Source organism: Pelophylax lessonae (assembly GCF_965119305.1).
Source record: "Pelophylax lessonae genome assembly, chromosome: 8".
NCBI lineage: Eukaryota > Metazoa > Chordata > Amphibia > Anura > Ranidae > Pelophylax > Pelophylax lessonae.
The window spans coordinates 246,882,197-246,896,555 of record NC_138775.1 but is presented as its reverse complement, the minus strand read 5'-3'; the positions used below and the strand labels follow the sequence as shown (position 1 = coordinate 246,896,555).

Below are 14,359 nucleotides of genomic sequence, written 5' to 3'. Positions count from 1 at the left end.
TTCATATAAAAAAATGTGAAAAATATTGTTATTTTTTCAAAATTTTCGCTCTTTTTTTGTTTATAGCGCAAAAAGTAAAAATCGCACAGGTGATCAAATACCTCCAAAAGAAAGCTCTGTTTGTGGGAGAAAAAGGACGTAAATTTTGTTTGCGTACGGCGTCGCACGACCGCGCAATTGTCAGTTAAAGTTGCACAGTGCCGAATCGCAAAAAGTGGCCTGGACGTAAGACAGCAAAATCCTCTGGTGGTAAAGTGGGTAATGGTATGGGTAGCCTGAGCCTTGGCATTCTGCGCATCACTCAGTCAGGCTTTGTGCTGATTATTTATTGTAAAACAGTCCGGCACAAATTGCAATGAAAGTCTATCCCACACATGTTCCTCTTACTTCATCAATTGTGGGTGTAAGGACAGCAGTGTCACCGCCAGGAACATCAATGCAAGGAACAGCCAGAACCCCAATAGTCATAGGTAAATTGATAATAAACAGAGAAGCATTAATTGCCATAATTCATTCACATACATCATATATATCATGGTACTATATTTTATTTATTTTTTTAAATCTTTTAAGTCCCCTATTCCTGCAGAGCTGTTGTGTGGTTTCATGATGTTTCTCTGTTCTTTGGTATCTGCAGGGAAAGATCCTTCGGAGGGGCTTCTATTACTCTGCTGATGTATGCTCTCTACAGTGTGAGTCTGTGTCTGGCCAGCCCTGATTGGTGCTGTGCTGGTCACTAGGGATGGGCTCAGGCGTGTTCGGATCCTAGTCCCAACCCACCAGAGCAATACCTCCAGGAAACCCTCACTGCACACCACCAATCATATAGGCAGTGAGGCATTTCCTGACCCGCAGCTGCACATTCACACGCCCTGACTAGGCTGCCTATGATTGGTGGTGTAGTGATGGCTTTCTAGAGGGAATGCTCAGGTGGGTTGGGACTAGGATCCAAACACACCTGAGCCCGTCCCTACCAGTCACATGACTAAAACAAAAAACAGGTTCAGAAGAGCAATTCAAATTAAATTATAAATATATAAAAAACTGTTTGTCAGCTACCTATTATAACAAATCTTTATTAAACATAAAAGTGTTCCTAAACCCAGGAGCCTGCATTCACTAGATCTGGTCTCCCACAGTACGCAGAACATGGAAATGCAATTATTTTAGTAAATATAAACTGCTAAATACCTTTTCTCATCAGCAGTATAGAGCAGTCTTGTAACTTCTATTAGTGTCTGGTTAAAGATTGTAGGAGGAGTTTTCATTCTCCCCTAATTGTCCTATGAGGCTGCGGGACCCTTGACCCTCTATCTCAGTGGTTCTCAACTCCGGGCTTCAGGACCCACTAACAGGCCAGGTATGCAAGATAACTGAAATACATCACAAGTGATATATTTTGCTGCTAAGTGAGTGCAGTATTCTAGTCTGCATCTCCCCAAGGTGATACATAAAATCTGGCCTGTTAGTGGGTCCTGAGGACTGGAGTTAAGAACCACTGCTCTATCTGGACAGTGATTGGCCCTGTGCTGATCACATGCACTCTCCCAAGAAAAAAACTCTCTAGCAATACAAACCAACTGATCATGTGCAGCTTTGCCCCCAAGGCTCTGCTCAATCGGGAAAAACATAAAAAGTTCCTTGCAGTGGGGCTCCCCAGGATTGCAAAGGTTAAATGCTTGTTCATGACTACTGTACCAGAAAAAAGGACTTTTACTTACTTTTGCCTCATTCCACACTATAAGACTGACCCCTGCATCCTCTTCTCTAAGGTACTCTGGTGGTCACAGACACTCTGGTATCATCAAGTACAATGCAGGGCCAATAGTCCAGCACTGTATATGAGGGTGCCAAAGTACTGCCCATAACATAGAGGCTGAAAAAGTTTAGCGCTGGATGCCAGGGGTACCAAATATTATATTCAGTTTCAATCAGCGCAACCACTAAAATATAAACAATAAATCAAACATAATATATAATAATAGTGTTTTGTTGCTTGCTTAACACTGTGCAGGTGATTCCACATCACCTTCTTTATAAAACCAAATAAACTGAAAAAGTGTAGGGCAACAATACAATGTAAATAATAAAATTATAAACAAATACTAATAAAGTCCATAACAAATAAGAAAAATCCCAAAACATCACTGTGCAATTAGTGACCCTTTGTCTTTAATCTTCCTCCCCCAGGTTCAGGATACATTTGGTCCTCAGATATTGTCATATGCCATAAGATATGAACAAAAAAGCAAAACCATAGTGCTCCCTGTTGACATTCCCAGCTCACCACTTCACACTAAAATGGCGGCGGTATGATGACGTCATGGGCTTGGCCCCTCCCTCCTATAAATGTTGTGCCCTGTGATTGGGCTTCCTCAGTAGGCAGGGGGCCATTAAATAACCGGGGGGGGGGGGGGGGCAAACGTCCTTGCCTACCAGCAAGTGCACCGATGTTTTTCAAGAGATCTATTAGACAAAATGTTGATTTTTTTAGGGTAACTGCTTAGGACTGCTTAGGCACAATTAATGTTTCTTCAGGTTCCCTATATCATAGCAAATCTTCACTTTTTGCATTCAAGTCCACATATACTTCTTGTCTATGCTCAAAATTCTGCTTTTAAGGGAATCAAGGACATTAAAACCAAAGTATTCTGCATTAACCATTTGAAGATCAGAAGATTTACCCCCCTTCATGACCAGGCCATTTTTTTACAATACCGCACTGCGTTATTTTACCTGACAATTGTGCAGTCGTGCGACACTGTACCAAAATGAAATTGATGTCTTTGTTTTCCCACAAATAAAGCTTTCTTTTGGTGGTATTTGATCACCACTGCGTTTTTTATTTTTTGTGTTATAAACAAAAAAATACCGACAATTAAAAAAAAAAAAAAAACTATATTTTTTACTTTAGTAATAAAACTCATCCAATAAAAAAAAAAAAAAAAAAAAATAAAAATCTAGTTTCCTCATAAATTGAGTTCCATATGTCATCTGCTACATGCTTTTGGTTAAAAAAAAATCCAAAAAAGCATATATTGATTGGTTTACACTAACGTTATAGTGTATACAAACTATGGGATATTTTAATGGAATTTTTATTAATTTACTTTTTTATACTAGTAATGTCAGTGATCGGCGAAATTGCGGCGTACAGTCGGACACTAAGTGACACTTTTGACATAATGCAGGAACCAGTGACACTAATACAGCGATCAGTGCTAAAAATATGCCACTGTTCTAATGACACTGGCTGGGAAGGGGTTAAACATCTAGCGCAATCAAAGGGTTAACTGTTCACATAAGCATATCTCAGTTATCTGTGTTTTACTGATGATCGGCGGATGCCAGAGGACACTGAGTCCCGGGAACCCACAGATCGGCTTGTGCTATGAATTATCACGCGCCCCCTGCAGGCGGAAGTGCAGGATCATGTATATATACGTGATCCTGCACACAGCTGCCGCCCAGTAGCAGTAAAAGTGCTATAGGGCGGCGAACAAGTGGTTAAAGTAACAACTCAAAGTAACCAACTAGATTTAATCATTCACTGATTTCATCCAAGTGAATTAAAACTTGATTGGTTGCTAAGGGTTTTCCACCCTTTGCACATTAATTATATACATACGGTATTGCTGTAGGATGCCACATACTGACCTCAGTATGGGTTTGTTATTGTTTGCTGCTCTAAATTGACCTGTTCTACCCATAGATATGCTATGTTGTCATCTCCTTTATTTTAGTGACCCGTTCTCCCATTAGGTATTGCTGAACTACCCCACCAAGAGCTCCAAATACAAGCTGAGGTCTCATTATCTGCCTGACTCCAATAACATAGCCTAAAAATGGACATTGCAATTGGTAGGTGCTGTGTAATTTCAGGGACCTCTATAACGCCAATAACCTTTTCATGAACTCTTCTATGTTCACAAAATTCACCTAAGATTTCTAGTCAGTAATAATTTCTGCTGAAATGCCAGAAAAAAAAAACCCACACACACAGCTTGCACAGCTGGCCACAAATAAGACTTAGTGTAGGTAATAGGGTCAGACAGAGCGCTGTGCCCTCTATCAGTGAACGGGGCGGCTTGGGCGGTATGTGTGAGGTGCACAGGATTTTCTATTCACTGTCTGTATTCATTACTGTACTTCCGTACTGACTGTTCATCCGCTGCACGCCTCACCGATCAGCGTCTCCATTTCAGGTTTTATTTCCTAACAAGTTGTCCATAGAAGCAGCAATAAAAAAGTAAACTCTTGTTGCTAAAAATGTTCCAGAATAATAGAACTACAGTCTACCTAGATTGAAGACCCTTAAGTTTTTTTTTGGTTTTGCACCAAGACCTACATGGACCACACCTGGACTTCTTGTCATTAATGAAAATATATTTAAAATATTATGGTTTGAATTATGGAGGATTAGAGGATTTGCCCTCACCTCTTTCGAGCTCTCACGTTAACTCTAAAATGTAAGATTTCCCGTTGTGTTTTGTGTGACAAGACAAAAATTACCAGGACAAACAGAGGGATGAATCTCCCCCCATAAGAGGTACATGCTGGCAGGTGCAGTCTACTTTCTCCACTGCTGGTGGTGCTCATCCTCAGCAGCCCTGTAGCTGAAGAGAAGGAAGCGCTGCCTAAGTGTAGCAGTTTAAAGTTATGTTAATTCACAATGGTTAAAAAAACTCACAGGATTGAGAAGGTCCATCCAGATATCACGCTGTGCCAAAGAATTGCTCGAGGTGGAGGAGTTGGATGGAGTGACCTATGGCCACCAGGAAGTCCAGACCAACCAGCGTGGAACACACGGCAGATGTGATGTTACTGGAAGAGAAGAGACAGCCGGAACAACAATCTATGCCCTTGGAGGCCTCTAGAAGGAGCTGGTGCTCCGAGTGCGTAGCCTGTTCTGGCCGATGATGTCACATCTACCGTGCATTCCATGCTGGTTGGCCTGAAATACAGGATGCTCCATCCATCTCCTCCATCTCAATCGGTTCCCTGGCACAGCGCTGTGTCTGCAGGACAGACTACAGCGGCATCTTTATATCTTGCTGAGCCTATTTTACTTTTCAATTCTTTTAGTTTTTTTAACCATTGTGAATAAACATAACTTTAAACTGCTACACCTAGGTGGCACTTCCTTCTCTTCCACTTGTTCTCACGTCACAGAACTGGCTATAATCTGTGGATAGCTGCCACCATTTGCCAACTTATATTAAGGACTTTTCTATGGACTTTGATATGGAATACCACTACCGTATTCCCATATGGATTTTTGCTCCCTATGATCACATACAGTCCTCACTTTACATTTTGAGAGCTTATTTAAGGCCCACGCTCCCAGATTTGGTGTGCATTTGCAAGTTGGTAAGGTAGGGACAGGTACCCCACGTGTTAGGGACAGTACTAGTGGTAGGGAAAGGTTCCTGATGAGGAGGGAAGTCGTAGGTTCGCAACTACTTTGGTAAACATTCCGACTGGGCACGAGATGACCAGACTGCTTTCTATTCTCTTAACAGATGCAGTCAGTCTGGGTGATACCTGCTCTCTTCACATTACTGGAAACCGTGAGTGCACCTGGTTGGGAAGCCTCTGCATCAGGTTTGTTATGAACCATTGCTGTACTATTTCAATACAAGTCTTCAATTGCACCTGTGTGAATTATTACTGCCACACCATGCTGCACCCCACACAGCAAGAACTTAACAGAGTATCTAACTCCCCCTCACTCTGTCCGAAGAGATGTGCTTTTTTGCTTAGTTGGGCATATTGGACAGTGGGAGGAAACCTGACAAATGAGTGCACAAGCATTTAGAACAGCCCTAGTGACTGGCAGAGGTAAGTGGTTCGGTGCATGCTGGGATACTCCATAAATGCAAATAGCACATGTGCTCGGGGGCTTTCAGCTGGAGAGCGGGCTCCCAGAGAGAGGGGGCTGCTGCCTCTTCCTCTGTAGAAGTTGCCATGTGATCTCAGGTGGTCGACCTGAGGACCTAAAGACCTAGAGAGAAACTGAACTGTCATGTAGAGCTGACTGGAAGGGAGACACTGGAAGGATCTGATTCTCCGGTACAGTGAGTACAGACCTGTGTCAAGGGGTCTGACCTGAGGGGGGCCATCCCTGCAGCTAGAAGAGTCAGTAGACGGGTGTCAGTAAAGTGGATGCTAGAGAGTATCCTGAAGATAATGTGGTTAATCTAGTCTGTTGCTGGAGAAAGAGCAAGGAGACTTAACCCTTTCCATACATGTGGCAATACTGTTAAAGCAGTGTGACTGCTTCCACAAGTAACCTGGTGAGGCCAAGTGAGAGTTGTCTTTATCAACTGTAATTAGTTCCAGTTGGAGTATCCCACTATTCCCTTTTTCTGATCCAAGTTCTACAATAAATAAAAAAAAAATCCAACACCCCTGGACTGTTTATTGAGTAATGAGCCATTGGGAGTAAGGATGAATGTGTGAACTGTACCCTAAGTGACTGTCTGCAGGTAATCAGAGGAGGCCCAAAAAGTCATCACACAGCAAGCCCTACAGGGGAATGTGCTACAATGAGAAAGTATTTTAATACACCACTGGAGCTTGATGAGGCACCATCCAGGCTGGAAGAAGACCTGAATTCAAGAGCTCTTACGATTTTCTTTCTGACATGATTGATGCTATTATGACCATATCTGAAGATGCACCTAAAGATCTGTTAAAGCAGTGTTTCTCAACTCCGGTCCTCAGGGCACACAAACAAGCCAGATTTGAAGTATTACCTTGGGGAGATGCAGACTAGTAGCAAATGATATCACCTGTGATGTATTTCAGTTTTCTTGCAAACCTGGCCTGTTAGTGTGCCCTGAGGACCGGAGTTGAGAAACACTGCTTTAATAGATAGAATACTGTATTAAATAACTCTAAGGTCCCTAAGAAATACAAGAAGACAGTCAATGACTTAAGCTGGCTAAAGACAGATCAAAATTTGCCCATTTCAACAGGAACTGGCTGAATTTCAATCCATGTATGGGCAGGCTGGTTGTACTGAAGGGGATTTATGTGTCGAGTTCAGTACAACCATCATTGCATTCTGATGGCTGGGAAACCTCCCGCTAGTATAAAATACAATTGCGCAGCGGGACTGATTCTACCATCAGCAGTAACTGCAAAATTGCATAATGTATGACCTACCTTAGTCTGTCACTCTTCATCCATTAGTTAAAAAAAACTGTTTTGGGTGTACTGACCCCTGTAAAGCTACTTTTTATCCTACAAATGCCGCCCACTATAATTGTACAAAAGTCTCTGTCACTAAAACATGTATTGCATACCTTGCTTGTGGTCTAGAATATCCTGCTGTTTCACCATTCAGCTGGTAATAATCCTTAAACGTTCTTGCCACATTTCTTCCAAACTTCATATCTGAGATCAGTAGTTAAGGAAGATTTTTGTTCTTGTGTCTGTAAAACAAAATGTACTGCCTGTTAGAATCGAGTGCAAAATAAAGTATACAGAATACTATACTTATAGTCACAGGATAAGGAAAAATTGTAAACAATACCAGATAATATTGTCTAGCTCATGCAGAGAATTTGAGAGCAAACATAAGACCTGAATCTCAGACATAACTCTAAATCTACAGTTGAAATACCTATATGTGAACTCATTTACCTGCTAAAGGTTTTCTATATCTGCCCTGCTGAAATTGTGATCCAGGCAATACTGCCAGACAGCACAGCCATGTTGGTGAACTCAATTTTTTTCACTGCAGTTAGGGAACATGGTTAGACAGCACTCATCTGCCCCCAACTTGTTGGGGGCACTAAAGGAACATTACCTTATTTAGGAGGAATTCACTTTGCCCCTTCAGTATTAGACACACAGCAGAACACAATGCAGTTTGACCAGTTAACAATGTTGGGCTACCTATCAGGTCTATTAGACAGCCCAACAGTCAACTGTATGAATATGCATAACAGGCTGAAAATGCAGTTGCTAATTGTAAGGCAGTGTCAGCCTCCAACAGGAACTGCTGTTACTGGCAGGATCTCAAAGTAAGAAACTTTACAACGATTCTGCTAAACCTATAAGCCTAAAGTTGGACTTTCGGTATGGATTCAGGTTAAAGTATATGAGCCAGGAGCCAACACAGACAGGGGAAAGGGTTATGTGCCTATTGATTAGTTCCTGGCTTTTGGTCCTGGTCAGTTCACCTATGCAATAAAAAGAGAGGTGGCTGAGGTCCAGAAAGGTGGGTGTCAGGTCACCTGTGGCCAGGTGACAACTGCACCCTGTTGGAGGCAGGGGCGCAGCGCAAGGTAGTGAACCGGATAGCAGACTGCTGTGGATGGACCGGAACGTGAACCCAAGATTCCCCAGGGCGCAGCGTCTAAGACTTAGCAGGTGTTCACCAGAGCCTCTAGTGGTGAGGATGGACTTGGCTGCAGCTGGGCCCAGGTCGCGGCCCCTGGGGTCCCCCAAGTCACGTCCGTAGGGAGAGAAGGCAAGCAGCCACTCAGGACACACGGAATGGTGATGGGTAAGCCGAGGTCAGGGTAACAGGCAGACAAAGGTAGTCAAGGGACAGGCCAAAGGTCAGGGTAACAGGCAAACAGGAATAGTCAGAGACAAGCCAAAGTCGGTACACAGAAAAGTAGATCAAGCACACGGCAAACAGGAAACAAACACTGTTGAACAGCAAAGCAGACCTTCAGTGCACTGGTTAATATAGACTTCCTGTGATGACCTGGGTGGGGCAGGAACAGGAAGGAGAGGTGATAAAAAGGAACCAGAAGTGCAGTCTGACCTCTAATACAGACATGGAGGGACAGGTAAGCTTGCCAACTCTATTGCAAGTCCATGACAGTGGATTGCAGTGGGTCCGGTAAATTCCATTATTACCTGTGAGCTCAGTTGTGGCGCTACTGAAGGAACCTGGGGTTTTTGGTAGACATCCAAGTCATGGACAATGTCATCATGGACTCTCACCTCCTGGAGATAGGGCCGCTGACAAGGCAGAACAGCCAGCCCTCCCGTACTCGGTCCGGGTAGCATCTGTTTAAAAGGAGGGCCCAGGCACCTGCTGAGCAGAAGGGCCGTCTGTACTGTCTTGTCCACCTCTGTTTCCCCCTGCAGCACTACCAGTTTCTTCTCCTCTTTCTCCCTCTGCTGCACTGCAGAGGGATTGGTACTAGCAGACGTGCCCTTCCATCTGTTGTTGGAGCCCCCCGTGAGCCCCTTCCTCCCGCAGCATTTCTGAACAATGGTCTGTAAAGCACTGTGGGGTATGGAGTAGCACCGTTACATAAGGATTCATTCAGAAAACAAGGAAGAGGAGTGTAGTTGCTAAGAGGAGTAACCAAGTACAAGTTCAAGGCACAGAGCAACCACCAGTCATTAGGCGTGGTACCTGGTAAGATTGGTAAGATGACAAGCCCTATGGTAGTGAGGTGGTTTATGTCTGGCTCCCTCCCTAGCGATCAGTATCCAAGAGATATGTATAGGGAGAGAGGTATAGTAGGTGGTGCTGCCTCTTTCTAAAGAGAGATATTCAAAAGAAAATACTAATAAATCAAAAGGTATATATATATTTATAGATTAGAAATGGTGTATTGTCTCGTTAAATAATGTAACGTCCATATCAAATGGTATACCCCCTCAAACATATTATAGTGTATTAGATGCAAAACTGAAATCAGAAATAAAGGCACTAACAATGTTACAATAGAGTAGGATAATATGCTTAGCAATATGTCCAGGACGCCCATGCAACGAGAATATCTGAAAGTGATATCCCATCAAGTTCATTCTACGCGTTTCGTCATATAGACGTCATCAGGGGTGGCGTCATTTTACTACACCTCATGTCCTTTATACAGTGCGGTTGCCAGCAACAGTAGGGAAACACACTGGTGGCCATATTTGATTAGAACCGTCGCTGAAATTGTATGCAGCCCTCTGTTTCAGAGCTAGACAAACTAATCCTATTGCCTCGGTCTTCTCTTCCTACGCTGCATTACTTGCAGCCGAGGACCCAGCATTCATATAAAATGCTCAAACATACAAATACACAGACAATTAGATCATGTCCTCCCTCCTTGGTTGTTTTTGCTTACCCTACATGGTAGGCATTTTTAACATCTGTAGAACCCTTTCAACTTGGGGGGGTCTATGATGTAAGTTTCAGTGTAAGACTATTTTCAGAATTGAAAGGGTTTTACAGATGTCAAAAAATTCCTACCATGTAGGGTAAGAAAAAAACAACTAGGGAAGGAGTCTTTTGGATCTTCAGTTACAAATAAGGAATACAAAATAAATAAATTGATCACCTGTAATAGTACGCACGTTACCAACATTATCGAGTGCCTGTGTCCGCTCCAATATGTGGGGAGGACTACTAGACCCCTATATGTCAGGATTAGGGAGCACACCAATGATATCAAGAAAAGCTTCCTCAAACATAGCCTTTCAAGATACTTTAAAGAGGTGCACCACTGAGACCCCACTGGGCTTGTTTTCTATGGGATAGATTAGATCAAAGGGCATTGGAGGGGTGACAATAAAAGGATTAGGGTATCAAAAATTGAGACCAGATGGATCTACCAATTGGGGTCTCTACACCCTAAGGGCCTCAATATTGACACTGAATTGCTTTATTTCTAATTTTTAGATGTTAAACATGGATAAGGCCTATACTTGACAAGGCACCTTTTAGCAATGCATGTAGGTCTTTGATTGATGACACAATCAAAGACCTACATGCATGGAATCTGTAGGTTGGAAGGGTACTTTCCCATTTTAAAGTATTTTAAAAATAATTTATAAATATTTGGGATTCTATTTTCATATACAGTTTATTCAAACACATTTATATTTCTCCTTTAGATTTTTCATTTAGTCTATATATTTAATTCTTAGTATGCACCAGCATATTGTTTTACACACTCTTCTATTTGTTTTATTTTTCGTCATTTAATTTACTTTCTTTATCACCATTTACATATGTTTGAGATTTTCTACTAATAAATATTTTTTTGGTCTTCCTAATTTTAATATTTTTAATATTATTATATGTTTTTTTCATCATTTTAAATTATATATATTTTTTATGATGTAATTTTTTATTGATAATTTATGTACCCAGATGGTAATATGATCAAAATTGTCCATGCATGTCACAACAGAGGACTATATAGAAATGGGTTTTGGCGCTGCTCTATGTGCAATATAATAATATTAAACCCATCTAATTTGAATCATTCACAAGATACCAAAAAGAAAACACAAACAAATTTTGTGCAATATATGCAAAATGATGTGCAAAGAACGCAATGCTAATAAAGTGCAAGTGCCAAGTGAATGTGCCCAATGTGAAATGACCATCCAGTTTCACTAAAACCATTAATGAGTCTGTATAGTTTTACAGAAACCATAAGCTAATACAAAGTGAACAGTCCATTGATAATTTGCAAGAATCCAGAAGTAACGATAATTGGTGATATTACGACCAGGGGGGTTGTACAATTGCATTCAATGTGCCCGGTGTCTCAACTTGTGCCCTCCTGATTTTTCAGTCACCAGACATCTCTCCACTTGCAAAAGGGGTATCCAGACTTTACAGCTCTACCTGGCTGTGTTCTGATATCCAGGACCCTCTGGCGTACACTCCTTCCAATCCCCAGCAGTCTCAGTAATGCATGAAAATATTAAAGACAGACTCCTGTAGTGTAATTCCTTAAGAGTAAATTTATTAACAAAACACAGCAGTGCACTTACATTTCTAAAAAAAAAACAATCAGCTCGGGTCAAACCAGGAAGTCCGGGACATGATACGCTCCACGGACCGAAAACCGTAAGTGACACAATGACGCTAGTCTCCACCCTACGCATTTCATCACACAGCCATCATGCTCCACTCCCTGGTTTATATCAGGTAAAGTATCCTAGCAACCCTAAGACACATGACCCACGGTCATCTTGAATATTTAATAGCCTGGGAGTGTGTTTAACGTCTCTTAGCAACCCTATGTCCAATGTAAATACAACTGACCGCGGCCTTACTTGTTCTCACTGGTACAATGGTAGACATCAGCAGATGTGTAATACCATTCAACATAGTCTCATAGTTTGCCTGTGTATATATTCATAGACCCGTTGCAATACACCCAATGGATAAGATCACACATTTAGTAATTATGATGTGCCAGGGTTGCAACGTTACCCCCTAATTATTCTACATAATAAAGACTCTACACAACTAAAAAATTTAAATTATAATATAAAAAATTGTATAAAAAATATATAAAAATAAATGTAAATAAACCATATAAAATTAAATTAAATATAGAAGGAAATACATTATAATATACCAACTAAGAGAACCTATATACAAAAAGTTACAAAAAATGAACAAAAAATAAAGAAGACCTATATGCATAAAATTAATAAAGGGGTCTATATTAAAAAAAAAACAATTTATAAGCCAGGAGGTTTGTAATGTATGTACGTCCTAGAAATCTAATTTGGAGGGCCACCACTGGGATACTTAAGAGGACCCCAGTGGGGTAAAGTTTAAATTATAAATCAAGGTATGATACATCCTATGCATGTGCCTATGAGGAGAAAATGGATAACAGGGGAACAATGAGTGCATGTGTATTCGTATACTGATAAAAGGAGCGTAAAAAACCTATGTATATTCCTAGCAAGAGGTGAAGGACTCATAGTACTAAAATTGGGAAATCTACAATCATTAGTTGGAAATAAAACAATTGAGGTTTATGTCAATATTAAGGCCCTCTGGCTGGAGAGAATTTAACTGGAAACTACATTTTGTTTTGTTTTGTTTTGTGAGACCTTGATCTTTTTGCTATCCCCTCTCCAGTGTTCCTTTACCATATCAATGCCATAAAAAATCATCACTGATGGGTCTCTTTCCCCATGTACCTCTCGAAATTGTCTAGATAGGCTATGTTTCATAAAACCTTTCTTTATATTATTGATATGTTCTCTAATTCTCACACAAAGAGGTCTAGTGGTCCTCCACACATATTGAAGCCGGCATGGGCATTCTATTGCATATGTCACATGCGTTTTCATTTCTTTTATCTGTCTACCTGTAGCCAAAGCTGTGAAACTGTCCATTTTCTTTGGTTGTTTTTTGCTAGCTCTGCATGGTAGACAATTTTGACATCTAAAAAAGCCTTTTAAGTTGGGAAACAGCCTAACTGGTTTTGGTGGATCAAGTACCTTATGTACCAGTTTCATCCTGAGTGTGGGGGCTTTTTCTATAAATACATTTGGGGCACTGTGGGATTATTTTCTTCAGTATTTTATCAGATTTGAGAATAGGCCAATATTTTTTTACTATATTTTCCACATCGTTTTACTGCCTTTTGAAGCCCGTAAGAATGGCCAATTTTCATGTTGTTTGCATTTTTTTTATTTTTATTTTCAAGGAGTGTCTCTCGTATTAAGATTTCTGTTTGCTCCTCATAATCTTTATTCTCCGGATCCTCATGAACTGCCCTTTGGGCACATTCCCTGTCCATTTAGGATGGTGACAGCTTTTGGTAGGTATGTATCTGTTTCTATAGGTTTGCTTGAAAAAGGTCCTCATGCCTAGTTTCTCTCCATCCTTGTACATTTGCAGATCCAGACAATCAATACTTTCATTATTCCAGCTTCCCGAGAATGAAATTTCATACCGATTATTGTTGATTTCTTCAAAAAATAAATTCAATGAATTTTCTGAGCCATCCCAAATTAATGATATCATCGATATATCACCTGTAAAATTTTTAAAAACTTTTTACACGATAGATCTGTTCTTCCTCCCACATGCTCATAAATAGATTTACTACACTTGGAGCAAATCTTGCTATTCCATTTGTTTGGACATAATAGTTCCCTTTGTGCCAGAAATACAGTAAACCCCCGCTCCATCGCGGTTCAGTTTTTGCGGTCCCGGTATATTGCGGTTTTTTTTGTAATGTTATTTTACTATATAAATCATTAAAAATGAAATATTTTTGTGTTTTCCATAGCTCTTGCTATGTCTCTCAGTATCTTTTATGTGTTTAAATGAGTTTCTATTGTTTTAAAAGTGTGTTTAAAGACCTTAAAATGCTTTTACATGTACAGTGACATTAAAAAAAACATGCCTACAATGCATTTTGTTGCCTTACCATAGGACCATCATACTAATGCTCCTACAATGCATTTTAATAGGGTTTTTCTATTTCGCTGATTTTCACTTTTCGCGGCTGGGTCCGGAACGTAACCCCCGCAATGGAGGGGGGTTTACTGTAATTGCTGTTCATAGCCATTTCCAGGCCTTCTATTATATAATCTATTTGTTCCTGTCTCATCCTCCCAAATT

General features: G+C 40.8%; 1 protein-coding gene across 4 annotated transcripts in view; it reads right to left on the bottom strand.

The window, feature by feature from the left end:
- AGBL4 (AGBL carboxypeptidase 4) overlaps positions 1–14,359 on the bottom strand; it is a 2,933,082-nt gene that overhangs the window by 29,832 nt on the left and 2,888,891 nt on the right. For all 4 annotated transcript variants that reach the window (XM_082266214.1, XM_082266215.1, XM_082266217.1 and 1 more), the window contains one exon: positions 7,311–7,401. In XM_082266214.1, coding sequence (XP_082122340.1) covers positions 7,311–7,401 — 91 coding nt within the window. The remainder of the gene's footprint in view (positions 1–7,310; positions 7,402–14,359) is intronic.